This window comes from Scyliorhinus torazame, chromosome 10, assembly GCF_047496885.1.
Source record: "Scyliorhinus torazame isolate Kashiwa2021f chromosome 10, sScyTor2.1, whole genome shotgun sequence".
In the NCBI taxonomy this organism is placed as follows: domain Eukaryota; kingdom Metazoa; phylum Chordata; class Chondrichthyes; order Carcharhiniformes; family Scyliorhinidae; genus Scyliorhinus; species Scyliorhinus torazame.
This window is the reverse complement of record NC_092716.1, coordinates 6,445,739-6,465,129: the sequence shown is the minus strand read 5'-3', so window position 1 is coordinate 6,465,129 and position 19,391 is coordinate 6,445,739. Positions and strand designations below refer to the sequence as shown.

Below are 19,391 nucleotides of genomic sequence, written 5' to 3'. Positions count from 1 at the left end.
CCTGACAGCCAATCGTCAATCCATGTTAGTACCTTGCCTCGAATACCATGGGCCCTTATTTTACTCAGTCTCCCGTGAGGCACCTTATCAAAGGCCTTTTGGAAGTCAAGATAGATAACATCCATTGGCTCTCCTTGGTCTAATCTATTTGTTATCTCTTCAAAGAACTCTAACAGGTTTGTCAGGCACGACCTCCCCTTACTAAATCCATGCTGACTTGTCCTAATCTGACCCTGCACTTCCAAGAATTTAGAAATCTCATCCTTAACAATGGATTCTAGAAACTTGTCAACAACCGAGGTTAGGTTAATTGGCCTATAATTTTCCATCTTTTTCCTTGTTCCCTTCTTGAACAGGGGGGTTACAACAGCGTTTTTCCAATCCTCTGGGACTTTCCCTGACTCCAGTGACTTTCGAAAGATCATAACTAACGCCTCCACTATTTCTTCAGCTATCTCCTTTAGAACTCTAGGATGTAGTCCATCTGGGCCCGGAGATTTATCAATTTTTAGACCTCTCAGTTTCTCCAGCACCTTCTCCCTCGTGATGGCCACCATACTCAACTCTGCCCCCTGACTCTCCGGAATTGTTGGGATTTTACTCATGTCTTCTACTGTGAAGACTGACGCAAAGTACTTATTTAGTTCCTCAGCTATTTCCTTGTCTCCCATCACAAAATTACCAGCGTCATTTTGGAGCGGCCCAATGTCAACTTTTGCCTCCCGTTTGTTTTTAATGTATTTAAATAAACTTTTACTATCATTCCTAATGTTACTGGCTAGCCTACCTTCATATTTGACCCTCTCTTTCCTTATTTCTCTCTTTGTTATCCTCTGTTTGTTTTTGTAGCCTTCTCAATCTTCTGACTTCCCACTACTCTTTGCCACATTATAGGCTTTCTCTTTTGCTTTGATGCATTCCCTAACTTCCTTTGTCAGCCATGGCTGCCTAATCCCCCCTCTGATAACCTTTCTTTTCTTTGGGATGAACCTCTGTACTGTGTCCTCAATTACTCCCAGAAACTCCTGCCATTGCTGTTCTACTGTCTTTCCCACTAGGCTCTGTTCCCAGTCGATTTTCGTCAGTTCCTCCCTCATGCCCCTGTAGTTACCTTTATTTAACTGTAACACCTTTACATCTGATTCTACCTTCTTTCTTTCAAATTGGAGATTGAATTCGACCATATTATGATCACTGCCTCCTAAGTGCTCCCTTACTTTAAGATCTTTAATCAAGTCTGGCTCATTACATAACACTAAGTCCAGAATGGCCTGTTCCCTTGTGGGCTCCATCACAAGCTGTTCCAAAAAGCCCTCCTGTAAACATTCAATGAATTCCCTTTCCTTGGGTCCACTGGCAGCATTATTTACCCAGTCCACCTGCATATTGAAGTCCCCCATGATCACTGTGACCTTGCCTTTCTGACATGCACTTTCTATTTCGTGGTGCATTTTGTGCCCCCGGTCCTGACCACTGTTAGGAGGCCTGTACATAACTCCCATTATGGGTTTTTTGCCTTTGTGGTTCCTCAACTCTACCCACACAGACTCCACATCATCTGACCCTATGTCATTTAGTGCTATTGATTTAATTTCATTCCTAATTAACAAGGCAACCCCGCCCCCTCTGCCCACCTCCCTGTCTTTTCGATCGGTTGTGAATCCCTGGATGTTTAAATGCCAGTCCTGAACCCCCTGCAACCACGTCTCTGTGATGCCTACCACATCATACCTGCCAGTCACAATCTGGGCCACAAGCTCATCTACCTTGTTCCGTACACTGCCCGCATTTAAATATAGCACCTTTAATTCTCTATTGACCGTCCCTTTTTGTTTTCTTAGTGTGGTGGACCTTGGTTTACTGAGCCTTTCCATACACTGTGTCATATTTTGTGGGATGGGGACTATCGTAACCTCTCCTGAGTTTTGTCTTTTCGTGCTTTTTTGTATTCCTAAGCAGCTACGCTTCCCACTGATTACTTCACCTCTTGGTTCCCTGACTTTCCCTTCCCCCCCCCAATCTTTAGTTTAAATTCCTTCCCTCTCCCCATGGTAATTGTCTGAGGTTCAATCAAAGCATTTGCAATATTTATGTTATATCTGACTCCACCAAGACAACATAATCACACTTCAGTTAAATGGGTCCATTCTTCCCTTGCCTCATCGTGCCTGCTGAAACCTTCATCCATGTCTTTGTTACATCTCGACATGACTTTTCAAATGCTCCTGTCTCCCGTATTCCATTCTGCGTGAAATGAAGTTCATCTAAAACTCTGCTGCCCTTTTACTGACACGCATAAGTTCCATTTACCTATCACCCTATTCTCCCTGACCTGCAGTGGCTCCCAGTCCAGCAGCTTGGAAATTCTCATCCTTGTTTGTGAATCCCCCATTTTCTTGCCTTTCCCAATCTTTGCAAACCTCCTTCAGCCCTATTCTGGATTTTTGCATCCTCTATTTTAATCACTCCACCCTTGGTGGCGATGCCTTTGGTTGCCTTGGCTCAAAGCGAGGGTATTCCCTTGCTCAGTCTCTCTGCCTGTCTCTCCTTTTGGCTCATTTGTTCTGTTAGATCCTTTGGTGTTTTTGTGAAGCTTGGGACATGTTACTCTGTTAAAGCTACTCTATAAAGGTAATGATGTGGTGATGCCGGCGTTGGACTGGGGTGAGCACAGTAAGAGGTGAGCGTAACAGACATCTACAGACGCTGAAAGATGCCCTCAAACGAACGGGATATGGTGCTTGACTCATCGATCGACAGTTCCAACGCGCCACAGCAAAATAACGCACCGACCTCCTCAGAAGGCAAACGGGACACAACCGACAGAGTACTCTTCGTCGTCCAGTACTTCCCCGGAGCGGAGAAACTACGACATCTTCTTCACAGCCTTCAACACATCATCGATGACGATGAACATCTTGCCAAGGTCATCCCCACACCCCCACTACTTGCCTTCAAACATCTGCACAACCTCAAACAAACCATTGTTTGAAGCAAACCACCCAGCCTTCAGAACAGTGACCACGACACCACACAACCCTGTCATGGCAATCTCTGCAAGACGTGCCAGATCATTGACATGGATACCACCATTACACGTGAGAATACCACCCACCAGGTACGCGGTACATACTCGTGCGACTCAGCCAACGTTGTCTACCTCATATGCTGCAGGAAAGGATGTCCCGAAGCGTGGTACATTGGCGAGACCAAGCAGACGCTGCGACAACGGGTGAACGGACATCGCGCAACAATCACCAGGCAGGAATGTTCCCTCCCAGTCGGGGAACACTTCAGCAGTCAAGGGCATTCAGCCTCTGATCTCCAGGTAAGCGTTCTCCAAGACTGTCTTCAGGATGCGAGACAATGCAAAATAGCTGAGCAGAAACTTATAGCCAAGTTCCGCACACATGAGTACGGCCTCAACCGGGACCTTGGATTCATGTCGCATTACATTCACTCCCCACCATCTGGCCTGGACTTGCAAAATCCTACCAACTGTCCTGGCTTGAGACAATTCACACCTCTTTAACCTGCGGTTACCCCTCTCTCTGGATCTGTAAAGACTTAATTACCTGCAAATGCTCGCATTCAAAACATTGTCTTGCATCTTTGACTTTGTCTATATATATGTTTCTGGAACCCACCTCTTCATTCACCTGAGGAAGGAGCAGTGCTCCGAAAGCTAGTGATTTGAAACAAACCTGTTGGACTTTAACCTGTGTTGTAAGACTTCTTACTATAAATGTAAGACATTGATGTCTGTACCAGATGGATCTGCTGTGGAGGAGATTTTCAGCGTTGATCGGGGTGTGTGGTGAGCAGAGACTGAACAACAAAGATGGGATTGCTGGGTAGATGATATTGTCCAATAGAAATTGCTGACTAGGTTATGGTAACACCTTTTTAGTGTCACAGGCTCAATTTGGCAGAAAACTACTTAAACACAATTCAGATGAATGTGCTTCACACTGGACTCAATGTGCCGACCAGCTTTCTTCTGTGTTGTCATGACTGTATTATAAATGTCTATCATTGTTTAGTCACCAAGGAAGTAAAGCAGTAAGTGCTCGAAAAACACTCTAACATTTCTTTTCGTCTCAGCGCGTTACCTGTTGTTTGAATCTGCTACAATTTCAGGAAGTGCATTCCTGTTTGCAACAAGCCACTGTGAAGGAGTGTTAGATAATAATCTTTATTGTCACAAGTAGGCTTACATTAACACTGCAATGAAGTTACTGTGAAAATGAAATGAAATGAAAATGAAAATCGCTTATTGTCACGAGTAGGCTTCAATGAAGTTACTGTGAAAAGCCCCTAGTCGCCACATTCCAGCGCCTGTTCGGGGAGGCTGGTACGGGAATCGAACCGTGCTGCTGGCCTGCCTTGGTCTGCTTTCAAAGCCAGCAATTTAGCCCAGTGTGCCAAACCGACCCCTAGTCGCCACATTCCGGCGTCTGTTCGGGTACACTGAGGGAGAATTCAGAATGTCCAATTCACCGAACAGCACACAGTGAACATGTAAACGGTCAACCTGCTTTTGAAAACTCCCAGCTGATAGCTTGTACACCAACCTTGTGCTCGAAAAGCGAGCAATTCAACTTCATTGCAGAAATGCATTAATTAATGGATTATCTGTGACCCGAGTTGTACAACCTTATCCCGTACAATTCTGGATGTTTGATTATCTTGTAAAGCAGAATCCTGCCTTTCTTCAGGACTATGGCTCAGCCCCACTGTTAACATACCGCTGACTGATCCCTATGCTGCTCTTCTCATGTTTCAATTCCTTTCTGAGCCAAATATCGTATGAGACAGAGCCACCCAATGCTGCTTCTGATCTCTTTCCCCTCCGCTATTCTGAGTTCCAGGCTGCGTTCTCACACCCCAGAGTGCCAGATTTCCTCCCTCCCTTTCCATGCATATTATTGTCACATCATTCGTTCTGCTGTAAAGAGCCTTGTTTTTGCTTACCTTGTACGAAGCAAAAGGGGAACCGTGATGAAAATGAAATGAAAGTTGCTTATTGTCACAAGTAGGCTTCAAAAAGGAGTAACTGTGAAAAGCCCCTCGTCGCCACATTCCGGCGCCTGTTCGGGGAGGCTGTTACGGGATGGGCCTGAAATTCAATTTAATGTCCAGATTTAAATTGGGTTCACCTATTTTTTTCAGGTAAACCTGCAGATCACTCCTCGATTGGTGAGAATTTGAATTTGCTGCCACGTGGAGTGGATGAGACAATTAGCATAGATATGTTTGAAGGAAGCGGGGTTTATGCATGAGGAAGGAAAGAATTGTGCTGATAGGTTGCTGTGAAATAAGGTGGGAAGTAGGTTTGTGTGGAGCATCAGCATAGACCAATTGTCCTGATGCTGCTGCAGAGTTGAATGAGCTGGCGGCCACGCATTTCAACTCAGTGGGCAACCTCTCCAGTGTCTCCCTTATGCCCAGGTAGAAGCGTCTTTTCTTATCAGTAGTGCATGTTGTGTTCACTGTGAAAAAGTGCTGTTTGATGTCTGGTCTCCGTGCTTGAGGCAATAGGATGAGGAGTGGCTGTCGGTGTCCTTCCTTGCACCAGTGGTGCACCATGGCTCAGGTCCAATGCCAAGCACATCCCGGCAAGAGAGAAGAAAAGGGTGAATTGTGAGGAAACCATAGTGGGGACAAGTAAATCTTTTTGACCGTTTCAATTTGGTTGAAAAATAAAGTCCAATTTTTTAAAAAAAATTTGAGAATATATTTCAAACAAAATGTTTTGCAGCTAAAAGATTTGGAATTACGGACGCTCCCATTGACATAGTAACCACGATTTCACTCGCAACGCAAGAGCGGTTAAAAATGGTCATCGGAAAACTGGCATCAATAGCACAACACAGAATGGAAACTCACAAGGTATGTGGAGCCAGGTGTCCTGTGCCCGAGGAGGGTGTTGCCCTCTGCTTGACTTAACTTAAACTGGTGCGTATGAAGCTGAGCTGCTGCTGTGCCGTTTGTTCCGGGTTTGAAGTAACCCATTCAGAGTTTGAGGGTGTCAGCCATGGCTCAGCCTGGCCCAATATCGCTCTGAGTAATATGGCTGATATTCCCAGTGTAGCACTGTTGAGGTGACGTCTTTGCAACTAAGACTAAACCCTAAGATTAAATCCAATTTGCGCTCTCAGAAAAAAGATGCGGTGATGCGATGTGAAGTAAAGCAAGGAAACTCTACCTGGTGTCCTGGCCCATCGATACATCTCAATCAGCATTACTTGTTCATTACTTAATTGCCGATTATATCATACGGGAGTTTGTGCAGACCAGTGCGATCTCAGACAATCACATTTGCACTCTGTCTACATCTCAAGGGACTTAAAACAGGTTGTTAAGCTTGAGTCTGAGGTGCAGACATTGTGTGGCACCAGGGATGTGGAGACAATGTTCCAGGGGGCACTCTCAGCGCTTGGGTTCGGAAGTGGTTTAGGTCTGGTTGGAGGTCAAGGAAAGGAGAGGTGTGGCTGTGTGAAAGGTGGGTAGGGAACAGAAGCCTTTTGGTAATGTTACTGGGCTCGTAATCTTACAGGCCTGGACTTGTGCACTGGAGATATGAATTCAAATCCCATCATGGCAGCTCAGGACATTCAAATTTAATAAATTTGGTATATAATGCTTGTCTCATTGTCAGATTGTTGTAAAAACCATCTGCTTCATTGATGTCTGACAGGGAGGAAATCTCCTGTCTGAACCTGGTCTGGCCTACATGTGACTCCAGACCCAAAGAATGCACTTCACCCTTAACTGTCTACTGAAATGGCCTACTGAGATACAGTACAGAAGTACATGCATGTGAAGCAGCCTGTGATAGACCGAGCTGAGCAATCTCAAAGCCAGTGGATCAGATCAAAGTTCTGCAGTCCTGCCACATTCAGTCCTGGAAAATCAATCAATGGGGAGAGGGAGCTCGACAAACATCCCCATCCTCCATGATGGTGGAGTCCAGCATGCCAGTGCAAAAGGCAAGGTCGAAACATGTGTAACCGTCTTCAGCCGTAAGTGCCAGGTGGGTGATCCATCTCGGTTTCTTTTGAGGACCCAGCATCATAGATGCCGCAGTCTTCAGCCAATTCGATTTACTCTATTTGATATCAAGAAATGGCCAAAGACACAGGATACAGCAAAGGCAGCCGGTCCTCACAACATCCTGGCTGTATCACTGAAGACTTGTGCTGAGCTGTTTCAGCACAACTACAACACCGGCATCGAGGCAACAATGTGAAACATTGCCCGGGTCGTCCTGTCCACACAGATCAGCACAAACCTAATCCAACCCATTCCACCCTCCTCAGTCTGCTCTCAATTACCAGCAAAGTGACGCAAAGTGTGGGTGACAGTGCTGCCAAGCGATACTTATTCACCAAAACCTGTTTGTTGATGCTCAGTTACGGCCCAGTCCCTCATCTCCAGACCTCCTGAACAAAAGAGCTGCACACAAAAGGTGAGGTGAGAGTGACTGCCCTTGACATCAAGGCAGCATTTTACCGAATGTGGTATCAAGGAGCCCTATAAAAATGGTGTCATACTCAAAGGAAGGTAGCAATGATTTTAGGAGACCAATCATTTCAGGTCCAGGATATTTTTTGCAGGAGTTTCCCCAGGGTAGTATTTCAGGTATAACCATTTCCAGCAGTTACATCAATTACCTTCATCATAAGGTCAGAATATGGGATGTTCACTGATTATTGCCGTGTTGGTTACCATTCGCAGATAAGTGGCAAGTAACATTCGCATGACACAAGTGCCAGACACTGACCAACAAGAGAGAATCTAACCCATGGCTTCTTGACAATTAATGGCATTACACCGCTGAATCCCCTGCCTTCAGTGTTTTGGGGGAGAACATTGACCAACTTAACTGGATCAGCTCTGAATATTTATGATGTATTTCTAAAATACTGTGGCCATAAGGGCAATTCAGAGCTAAGAATCCCATGGTGAGTAACTATACTGTTATAACTCCCGATCTGACTCCCCAAAGCTTGTCTACCGTCCACAAGGAATATGGTGGAGTGTTCTCCACTTGTCTGGACGAGTGCAGCTCCAGCAACACTCGGGAAGCATGTCACCATCCAGAACTAAGCAGCCAGGTTAACAGGCACCCATCCAGCATCTTAAACATTCACTCCCGCCACCACTGCCACACTCGGGCAGCTGCGTGTAGCGACTACAAGATGCACTGCAGCAACCCACGAAGGCTACTTCCACAGCACTGTACAAGCTCTGAACCTTTCCCTCCTAGAAGAGGAACAGCTGATCCATGGTAACATCATCACCTCCACGTTCCCCTCCAAGCCACACACGTTACTAACTTGGGAATATTTTGCCGTACCTTCACTGTCGCTGGGGCAAAATCCCGGAATTTCCTCCCTAACAGAACTGTGGGTGTACCTACACCACCTGGACTGAAGCGGTTCAAGAAGGTGACTTACCACAACTACTATGAAGACAATTAGGGATAGGCAGTAAATGCTGGTGTAGCCAGTGACACCCACATCCCAGAAAACAAATAAAAGGAAATGTAAGAGGACCCAAGGTGCACGGCAGGAGGAGCCTTCGAAAGGTCTGCAAGGTGCATTGGCAAACCCAGCATGCTATAGGGGAACATTCAAGTGGGTGGAGTGGAAGTAATTGAGTCGTATTGGAGAACAGTATAGTCAGAGGAATAAGTACTATCCTCTGCAGACGTTGGAGCAGAAGTTGGCCATTTGGCCCATCGAGCCTGCTCTGCCACTCAATGAGATCATGGTTGATCTGATAAAATCCTCAACTCCGCTTTCCCACCTTATTCCCATAAACCATGATTCCCTTACTGATTGAAAATCTGTCTATCTCCACCTTGAGCATACTTAACGACCCAGCCCCTGCAGCTTTCTGCGGTAAAACATTCCACAAATTCACTCCCTTCCGAGAGAATAAATTCCCCCTCATCTCCCTCTTAAAAGGGTGACTTGTTATTCAGATTATGCCCTCCAGTCCTCGACTCTCCCACAGGATGACACATCCACTCAGCATCTACCCTTTCGAGCCCCCTGAGAATATGTCTCAATAAGGTCGCCTCTCATTTTTCTGAATCCCAATGAGTACAGGCCCAACTCTCCTCATTAGAAAATACCTCCATACCCGGGATCAACCGAGTGAACCTTCTCTGGACTGCCTCCAATGGCAGTATATCTTTCCTTAGATAAGGGGACCAATCTCTGTTATCATATTCCAGGTGTGGTCTAAATAGTGCCTTGTATAGTTTGAACAGGACTTCTCCATTTTATACTCCACTCCCTTTGAAATAAAAGCCAACATTCCATTTTCCTTCCTTATTACCCACTGAAATTGCATGCTAGCCTTTTGTGATTCATGCACAAGGACACGCAAATCCCTCTTACGGGGCAACTTTGTGCAGTCTTTCTCCATTTAAATAACAGGGGATTTTCACAGTAACTTCATTGAAGCCTTCTTGTGACAATAAGCGATTAATATTATTAACATTCAGCTCCTTTATTCTTCCTACCAAAGTGCAACCATTCACATTTTCTGAAGTTATTTTCCACCTGTCAAGTTTTTGCCCACTCATCTAACCTGCCTCTATCCCTCTGTAGACTCTGTGTCATCGTTACCAGTTGCCTTCACAATTGTTTCTGCGTCATTCACAAACTCGGCAATAGTGCATTCACTTCCTGTGCCCAAGTCAATATATATTGTAAATAATTGTGCCCCCAGAGCTGATCCCTGTGGCACTCCACTAGTTACAGTTGCCGAATGAAAATGCTCCTCTTATCCAAACTCTCTTTTGTTAGCCAATTATCTATCCATGCTAATATACTACCCCAAAGACCATGGGCACTTATCGACTGGTTCTTCTTCATTTACTCTGCTCGTTACCACCTCAAAGAATTCTGTCTTTGGACAAATTGAGAGAAATGGTTATAAAGTAGACCTTTGTGTTGCCAACATGCATTTGAACATTGACGCTGTGTTTTGGATGCTGTTGCCAAGGGACAGCACTCAGGTGAGAAACTGAAGGGGGCCAAGGCGACACAGCGGTTAGCACTGCTGTCTCACAGCTCCAGGGACCAGGGTTCAATTCTGGCTTTGGTCATTCTGTGTGGAGTTTGCACATTCTCTCCATGCCTGCATGGGTTTCCTCCGGGTGCTCCGGTTTTCTCCCACAGTCCAAAGTGTGGGATGGGTGGATTGGCATGCTAAAATTTCCCCTTCGTGTCCAAAGGTTAGGTGGGGGTAAGGGGTTATGTGGATAGGGCCTCGGTAGAGTGCTCTTTTGGAGGGCCACTGCAGACATGATGGGCCAAATGTCCTCCTCCTGCACTGTAGGGATTCTATGATCCTTGGGAGATATCAGACGTAATGGTGTAGGGGTTTGATGAGAATCCATTGCCAGTGATATTCTGACTGTGATTAGGTAGATCAGAATGGAACCATGGGAGTGCAGTACAGCGCCATTGAAAAATAGAATAGTAAATCTGCACGGTGGCACAGTAGGTTAGCACTGCTGCCTCACGGCGCCGAGGTCCCAGGTTTGATCCCGGCTCTGGGTCACTGTCCGTGTGGAGTTTGCACATTCTCCCCGTATTTACGTGGGTTTCGCCTCCACAACCCAAAAGATGTGCAGGGTAGGATGCTAAATTGCCCCTTAATTGGGAAAAAAAAATGAATTGGGTACTCTAAATTTATTTTTAAAATAAAAAAAAAGAATAGTAAATCTGAGCATTGGGACAGATTTCAACATCAGCAAAGCGACCCAAAATATTGATAAACAGCAAAAATAGACCAGGAGAATTAAAAAAAAAATCTTTCCCTGATGCCTTCTCCAATGCCTTCACTGAGTAAATCGGGAGAAACTGTTCCCACTTGTGAAAGGATGAGAGCGAGAGGGCACAGATTTAAAGTAATTAGTAAAATAAATTAGGAAAAGCAATACACAGCAAGTGGTTCGGGTCTGGAATGCACTGCCAGAGTGTGGTGGAGGCAGATTCAATCAACGCATTCCAGGGGCAGGTAGATGATTTGAAAAGAAACAATGTGTAGAGGGAGAAGGGTACGAGGTGAGATGGTCATTTGGAGAGCTGGTGCAGACCTGCTGGGCTGAATGACCGATGTTCAAGCGAGGCACATAACTAGGGAAGTAGCAGGGATCAAATTTTGTGAGATGTGGTAAACCTAAGGGTAGAGACAAGGCACGAGAGAACGGTATTAATATTGGACACGATGAACAGAACATGACAGGAAGGAATAGACATTACAAATCTAAAGGTAGATCAGTAGTCAAAAGATAGTGGTTACAAAAATAATAACAGGACAAAACATAAGGCTCTGTCTCTGAATGCACGTAATATTCAAAACAAAACATGAGCTGGCTGTGTAAATAGAAATAAATAAGTACGTTCTGACAAATATTCCAGAGACCTGGTAGATGCAGGGAAAATGTTACCAATGATGGGTGTGTCCAGAACCAGGGGTCACAGCCTGAGGATTCAGGGTATAATTTTGGACAGAGATAAGGATACATTCCTTCACACAAAGAGAGGGGAGCCTGTGGAATTCATTACCACAGGAAGTAGTTGATGCTAAAACATTGAATATATTCAAGAGGCAGCTGGATATAGCACTTGGGGAGAATGGGATCAAAGGCTATGGAGAGAAAGCAGGATTAGGCTATTGAGTTGGATGATCAGCCATGATGGTGATGATTGTCGGAGCAGCTCAAAGGGCCAAAAGGCCTCCTACTGCTCCTATCTTCTATGTATCTATGGTGGGATGACACAGATTGGGCCCTGAATATTGACACACGTTGGGCCCTGAATATTGACACAGGTTGGGCCCACTGTAAAACACGGGGCTATGTAACACGGGTCGTGTTGAAGAGCCATGTGTTTCTTGGCACTGCGAGTGCCGGGAAACCCACAGTTAAACACGCTCGCTCAGAGACGTTTGGGAAGATCGCGCCCACAATGATTTGGCCTCAACTGCTACTTGTGGTAGTGAATTCCACAGGCTCACCACTCTGTGTAACAAAAGTTCTCCTCGGCTCAGTTCTAAATAGTTTACCCCGTATCCTTTAACTGTGGCCCGTGGATTTGGGATTCTCCACCATTGGGAGCATCCTTCCTGCATCGACCCTGTCCAATCCTGTTAGAATTTTAAATGTTTCTCTGAGTTCCGCCCTCAGTCCTGCCATCCCTCGAATCAGCCTGGTAAACCTTCTCTGCACTCCCACTATAGCAAGAACATCCTTTCTCAGATAAGGAGACCAAAACTACACACAATATGCCAAGTGTGGGCTCACAAATGCCCTGTATAATTGCAGCAAAACATCCCTGCTCCTGTACTCCAAAATCTCTCGCTAAGAAGGCCAACATACCATTTGCCTTCTTTACCGCCTGCTGCACCTGTATGCTTAGTTCCAGTGAATGGTGCACAAGAACTCCCAAGTCTCGCTGCACATTCTCCTCTCTTAATTTATAGCATTCAGATAATCTGCTTTTTTGTTTTTGCTACCAAAGTGGATAACCTCATATTTACCCACATTATATTGCTCCTGCCAATCATTTGCCCATTCACTCAGCTTGTTCAAATCAGACTGAAGCACCTCTGCATTCTCCTCACAGATCACCCTCACACCCAGCTTTGTCTCATCTGCAAATTTGCATTTAGTTCCCTCATCTAAATCATGAATATATATTGTGAAGAGCTGGGGTCCTAGCATCGATCCCCCGGGGGGACCACCCTCGTCACTACCTGCCATTCGGAAAAGGGCCCTTTCTTCCTGCTCTTTGTTTCCTGTCTGCCAAACTGTTTTCTATCCCTCGAGATAGACTACCCCCAACCTCATTCAATTAATTTTACATGCTAACCTCTTGTGTGGAGCTTTGTCGAAAGCCTTCTGAAAGTCCAAATAAACCACATCCACTGTCTCCTCCTCATAAACTCTATTAGTTACATCCTCAAAGAATTACAGTCGATTTGTCAAGCATGATTTCCTTTTTGCAAATCCGTGCTGACTGTTTTCAAAGTGCTATGCTATAAAATCTTTGATAATGCATTCTGGAACTTTCCCAACTACTGACGTTATGCTGACTGATCTATAATTCCCTGTTGTCTCTTTACCTCTCTTTATAAATAGTGGGATTACATTTGCTAACCATCAATCTGTAGAAACAGTTCCAGAGTCTGTAGAATGTTGAAAGATGGCCACCAATGTATCCACTTTTTCTAGGGCCACTTCCTTAAGAACTCTGGGTTTCAGATTATCTGGCTCTGGGGATTTATCAGCCTTCAAGACCATCAATTTCCCTGGTATAATTTCTCTATTAATACTGATTTCCTTCATTTCCTCCACCTCACTATATCCTGTATTCACCAACATTTCTGTTATGTTATTTGTGTCTTCCTTTGTGAAGATAGAACCAAAGTATGTATTTAGTTGTTCAGCCATTTCTTTGTCCCCATTATAAATCTCCCTCTTTCTGCCCGTAAGGGACCTACATTTGTCTTCACCAATCTTTTTCTCTCACCAATCTTTTTCTCTTCACATACCTATAGAGACTTATATAGTCAGTTGTTATGTTCCCTGCATGTTTGCGCTCATGCTCTCTTCCCCTTGGTTCATTTTTGCTGAATTCTAAACTACTCCTAATCCTTGGGTCTGTTGTTTTTTCTGGCCAATTTGTGTGCCTCTCCCTTGGATCAAATACTATCTCTAATTTCCCTTGTAAGCCATGGTTTGGTCATCTTTCCCATTGTACTTTTGCGCCAGACAGGTTTAAACAATTGTTGCAGTTCACCCAATCACCCTTTAATAAATAATAATAATAAATTATCTTTATTATTGTCACAAATAGGCTTGCATTACACTGTAATTAAGTTACTGTGAAAACCCACGAGTCGCCACATTCCGGCGTCAGTTCGGGTACACAGAGGGAGAATTCAGAATGTCCAATTCACCTAACAGCACGTCTTTCAGGACTTGTGGGAGGAAACCGGAGCACCCGGAGGAAACCCACGCAGACACGGGGAGAACGTGCAGACTCCGCACAGACTGTGACCCAAGCCTGGAATCGAACCTCGGACCCTGGTGCTGTGAAGCAACAGTGCTAACCACTGTGCTACCGTGCCACCCTATAAATGTTTGCCATTGCCTGTCCACCGTCATCCCTTTAAGTAACGTTTCTCAGTCCATCATAGCCAACTCGTGCCTCATACCATCGTAGTTTCCTTTACTACTATTCAGGAACCTAGTCTCAGAATCAATAATATCACTCTCCATCTTGATGAATAATTCTATCATGTTATGGTCACTCATCCCCAAGGGGCCTCGCACAACTACATTGCCAGTGATTCATTTCTCATTACACAATACCCAGTGTAGGATGGCCTGCTGTCTAGTTGGTTCCTCAACGTTTTGGTCCAGTAAACCACCCTGTATACACTCCAGAAATTCCTCCTTTACTGTATTGTGACTAATTTGATTTGTCCAATCTATATGCAGATTAGTCACCCATAATTAGAGATCTTCCTTTATTGCCTGTGTCTCTAATTTTCTGTTTAATGCCATTCCCAACATCACTACAGCTTGGGATCCATATACAACCCCAATTAACCCTTAGGTCTACCCATACAAATTCCACATCGTCGGAGCTAATACCTTGCCTCACTATTGCATTAATTTCCTCTTTAACCACTGCCGTTTCCTTTTTGTCTGTCCTTCCTAAATACTGAATACCCCTGGATGTTCAGTTCCCATCCCTGGTCACCCTGCAGCCACGTCTCCCTGATTGTGATTGTATCATAGCCATTTACATCTATTTGCGCGACTAATTTGCATACTTTACTCTGAATGCTCCTTGCATTAAGGCACAAAGCCTTAAGACTTGTCTTTTCAACATTACTTGTCCCATTCCCACTATTTTCACTGTGGCCCTGTTTGATTCTGAAAAGGTGGAGGGGTGGCTATGCTCATTAATGGTAGTATTAAAACAGTCGAGAGGGATGACCGAAGTTCAGGAAACCAGGAAGTAGAAACAGTTTGGATGAAGATGAGAAATAATAAAGGCAAGGAGTCATTCTTGGGAGTGGTGTACAGGCCCCCAATTGGAACTACACAGGACAGAATGTAAAGGAACAGAGAATGGGATCTTTTCAGAAAGGTACGGGGCTAATCATGGGGGATTTTAATCTACATATAGCCTGGAAAAATCAGATGGACAAAGGTGGCCTAATATAATATTAATAATCTTTATCAGTGTCACAAGTAGGCTTACATTAACACTGCAATGAAGTTACTGTGAAAATCCCCTAGTTGCCACACTCCGGCGCCTGTTCGGGGCACGGAGAATTCAGAATGTCCAATTCAGGCACGTCTTTCGAGACTTGTGGGTAGAAACCGGGGCACCCGGAGGAAACCCACGCAGACACGGGGAGAACGTGCAGACTCCGCACAGACAGTGACCCAAGCCGGGAATCGAACCCGGGACCCTGAGCCGCGAAGCAACAGTGCTAACCACTGTGCTACCGTACTGCTCACAAGATTGATACAAAAGCAAATTTACTGCAGATGATGGAAATACAAAGAGAAAGTAGTGGAAAAATTCAGCAGGTCTGGCAGCATCTGGAGAGAGAGAAACGCAGATAATATTTACGTTCTGTGCCCTATCATTAGAACCTGAGTACCCTGATGTAATTTCTGTTTTTATTTCAGCAGATTGCTAACTGGGATGAGAGGGCTCTCTTGTGAAAAAGTTTGAGTAAAATGGGCCTATAGTCTGGAGTTAAAAACAATGATAGGAGCTCCCCTTGTAACAGGTTTGGCACTGTGTAGATGCTAAGAGATTGCTTCCTCTTGCTGGAGAATCTAGAACTCGAGTTTATTGTGTCCGGATGAGGGGGCTGCAATTAAAGAGAGCTGGGGAAAACTTCCTTCTGGGAGCGTTACCAATCTTCAGAATTCATTATCCAAGAGAATTGTGGATTGACAGACTCTTAAAGGGGATTGAGTGGGAGAGTTGACACTGAAGATCAGCCAGCCATGTTCTTCTTCAATTGTAGAGCAGGCTGGAGGCCACATGGCCCAATCTTGTTCCTGGTGCTTATGTTCTTATGGCGTTTTTGGGAGCTTGCTGTTTGCAAATTGGCCGTGTTTCCTCCATGAAACTGACTGCGCTTGAAAAATACTCAATTGGCTGTGAAGTGTTTTGAGTGAAATGTAAGTCTGTCTTCAAATTTACCTCCTCTTCTGAAGGCTTGCTCATACTACCAGTCTTCTGAAGGTCTCGTTGAGGCGAAAGATACTTTACTGTCACCCTGGGTGATGTGTTTAAATCAATGTAATTTTTTTTATTCGTTCAAGGGAAGTGTGCTTTGCACAAATCTACTGCAAATAGCTTTGATTATGTTTGAAGGGCACAAACAGGCATAAAAAAGACAACGCTCAAACTCAATTTTGTAGCAACTCCTTAAACAATATATGAATGTATCTCTATGTCTTTGGTAGCCTGTGATTGGTGCAATTGTTCACTCAGCGTGAAATTGAGGCCAGTTTTGTTGTGGTAATGTAATATTTTCTGTGCGGTTACCATTTGAGTAACCTATAACACTTAGTACAACTATCTTCAAGCAACATTTAAGAGCCAACAACTTAAAATAATATTTATCTTGCTATACTGTGTCTCGTGAACTCAGAATCACAGAATAATAGTGTAGAAGGGGCCCTTCGGCCCTCGAGTCTGCACCGACGCATGAAAGAACAAAGAACAAAGAAAAGTACAGCACAGGAACAGGCCCTTCGGCCCTCCAAGCCTGCGCCGACCATGCTGCCCTTCTAAACTAAGATCTTCTCCACTTCCGGGGTCCGTATCCCTCTATTCCCATCCTATTCATGTATTTGTCAAGATACCCCTTAAACGTCACTATCGTCCTTGCTTCCACCACCTCCTCCGGCAGCGAGTTCCAGGCACCCACTACCCTCGGTGTAAAACACTTGCCTCGTACATCTCCTCTAAACCTTGCCCCTCGCACCTTAAACCTATGCCCCCTAGTAATTGACCCCTCCACCCTTGGGAAAAGTCTCTGACTATCCACTCTGTCTATGCCCCTCATAATTTTGTAGACCTCTATCAGATCGCCCCTCAACCCCCGTCGTTCCAGTGAGAACAAACTAAGTTTATTCAACCTCTCCTCATAGCTAATGCCCTCCATACCAGGCAGCATCCTGGTAAATCTCTTCTGCACCCTCTCTAAAGCCTCCACATCCTTCTGGTAGTGTGGCGACCAGAATTGAACACTATATTCCAAGTGTGGCCTAACTAAGGTTCTGTACAGCTGCAACATGTCTTGCCAATTTCTATGTTCAGTGCCCTGGCCAATGAAGGCAAGCATGCCGTATGCCTTCTTGACTACCTTCTCCACCTATGTTGCCCCTTTCAGTGACCTGTGGACCTGTACACCTAGATTTCTCTGACTGTCAATACTCTTGAGGGTTCTACCATTCACTGTATATTCCCGACCTGTATTAGACCTTCGAAAATGCATTACCTCACATTTGTCCGGATTAAACTCCATCTGCCATCTCTCCGCCCAAGTCTCCAAACGATCTAAATCCTGCTGTATCCTCTGACAGTCCTCATCGCTATCCGCAATTCCACTAGCCTTTGTGTCGTCCGCAAACTTACTAATCAGACCAGTTACATTTTCCTCCAAATCATTTATATACACTACGAACAACAAAGGTCCCAGCACTGATCCCTACGGAACACCACTAGTCACAGCCCTCCAATCAGAAAAGCACCCTTCCATTGCTACTCTCTGCCTTCTATGACCTAGCCAGTTCTGTATCCATCTTGCCAGCTTACGTCTGATCCCGTCTGACTTCACCTTTTGTACCAGTCTGCCATGAGGGACCTTGTCAAAGGCCTTACTGAAGTCCATATAGACAACATCCACTGCCCTACCTGCATCAATCATCTTTGCGACCTCCTCGAAAATCTCTATCAAGTTAGTGAGACACAACCTCCCCTTCACAAAACCATGCTGCCCCTCACTAATACGTCCACTTGCTTCCAGCTGGGAGTAGATCCTGTCTCAAAGAATTCTCTCCAGTAATGTCCCTACCACTGACGTAAGGCTCACCGGCCTGTAGTTCCCTGGATTATCCTTGCTACCCTTCTTAGACAAAGGAACAACATTGGCTATTCTCCAGTCCTCCGGGACATCACCTGAAGACCGTGAGGATCCAAAGATTCCTGTCAAGGCCTCAGTAATTTCCTCTCTTGCCTCCTTCAGTAATCTGGGGTAGATCCCATCAGGCCCTGGGGGCTTATCCACCTTAATATTTTTCAAGATGCCCAACACCTCGTCTTTTTGGATCTCAATGTGACCCAAGCTATCTACACACCCTTCTCCAGGCTCAACATCCACCAATTCCTTCTCTTTGGTGAATACTGATGCAAAGTATTCATTTAGTACCTCCCCCATTTCCTCTGGCTACACACATAGATTCCCTTGCCTATCCTTCAGTGGGCCAACCCTTTCCCTGGCTACCCTCTTGCTTTTTATGTACGTGTAAAAAGCCTTGGGATTTTCCTTAACCCAATTGCCAATGACTTTTCGTGACCCCTTTAGCCCTCTTAACTCCTTACTTAAGTTCCTACCTACTTTCCTTATATTCCACACAGGCTTTGTCTGTTCCCAGCCTTCTAGCCCTGACAAATGCCTGCTTTTTCATTTTGACGAGGCCTACAATATCTCTCGTTATCCAAGGTTCCCGAAATTTGCCATATTTATCCTTCCTCCTCACAGGAACGTGCCAGTCCTGAAATCCTTTCAACTGACGTTTGAAAGCCTCCCACATGTCAGATGTTGATTTACCCTCAAACATCCGCCCCCAATCTAGGTTCTTCGGTTCCCGCCTAATATTGTTATAATTAGCATTCCCCCAGTTTAGCACATTCACCCTAGGACCACTCTTATCCTTGTCCACCAGCACTTTAAAACTTACTGAATTGTGGTCGCTGTTCCCGAAATGCTCCCCTACTGAAACTTCTACCACCTGGCCGGGCTCATTCCCCAATACCAGGTCCAGTACAGCCCCTTCCCTAGTTGGACTATCTACATATTATTTTAAGAAGCCCTCCTGGATGCTTCTTACAAACTCTGCCCCGTCCAAGCCCCTAGCACTAAGTGAGTCCTGTCATGTGAGAGTACCTTTAAGACATGGATGCTTATGCAATGTACCTTTAAGAAAACAATGATGTCAGAGAGTGGGTGGAGCTGAGCAGTTCAGTCATTTTTGAAGTTTCAGTTTGGAGGAAAAGAGCTTGGGGAGTGTGTGTTTTGCAGTGAGCTGGATTTGC

At 45.0% G+C, this 19,391-nt stretch overlaps 1 protein-coding gene across 1 annotated transcript in view; it reads left to right on the top strand.

Moving 5' to 3' along the window:
• The window catches only part of LOC140430325 (transcription initiation factor TFIID subunit 4-like), a 510,261-nt gene that overhangs the window by 167,712 nt on the left and 323,158 nt on the right, over positions 1-19,391 (top strand). Inside the window, exon 12 of the mRNA XM_072517772.1 lies at positions 5,762-5,892. Within this exon, the coding sequence (XP_072373873.1) occupies positions 5,762-5,892 (131 nt within the window). The remainder of the gene's footprint in view (positions 1-5,761; positions 5,893-19,391) is intronic.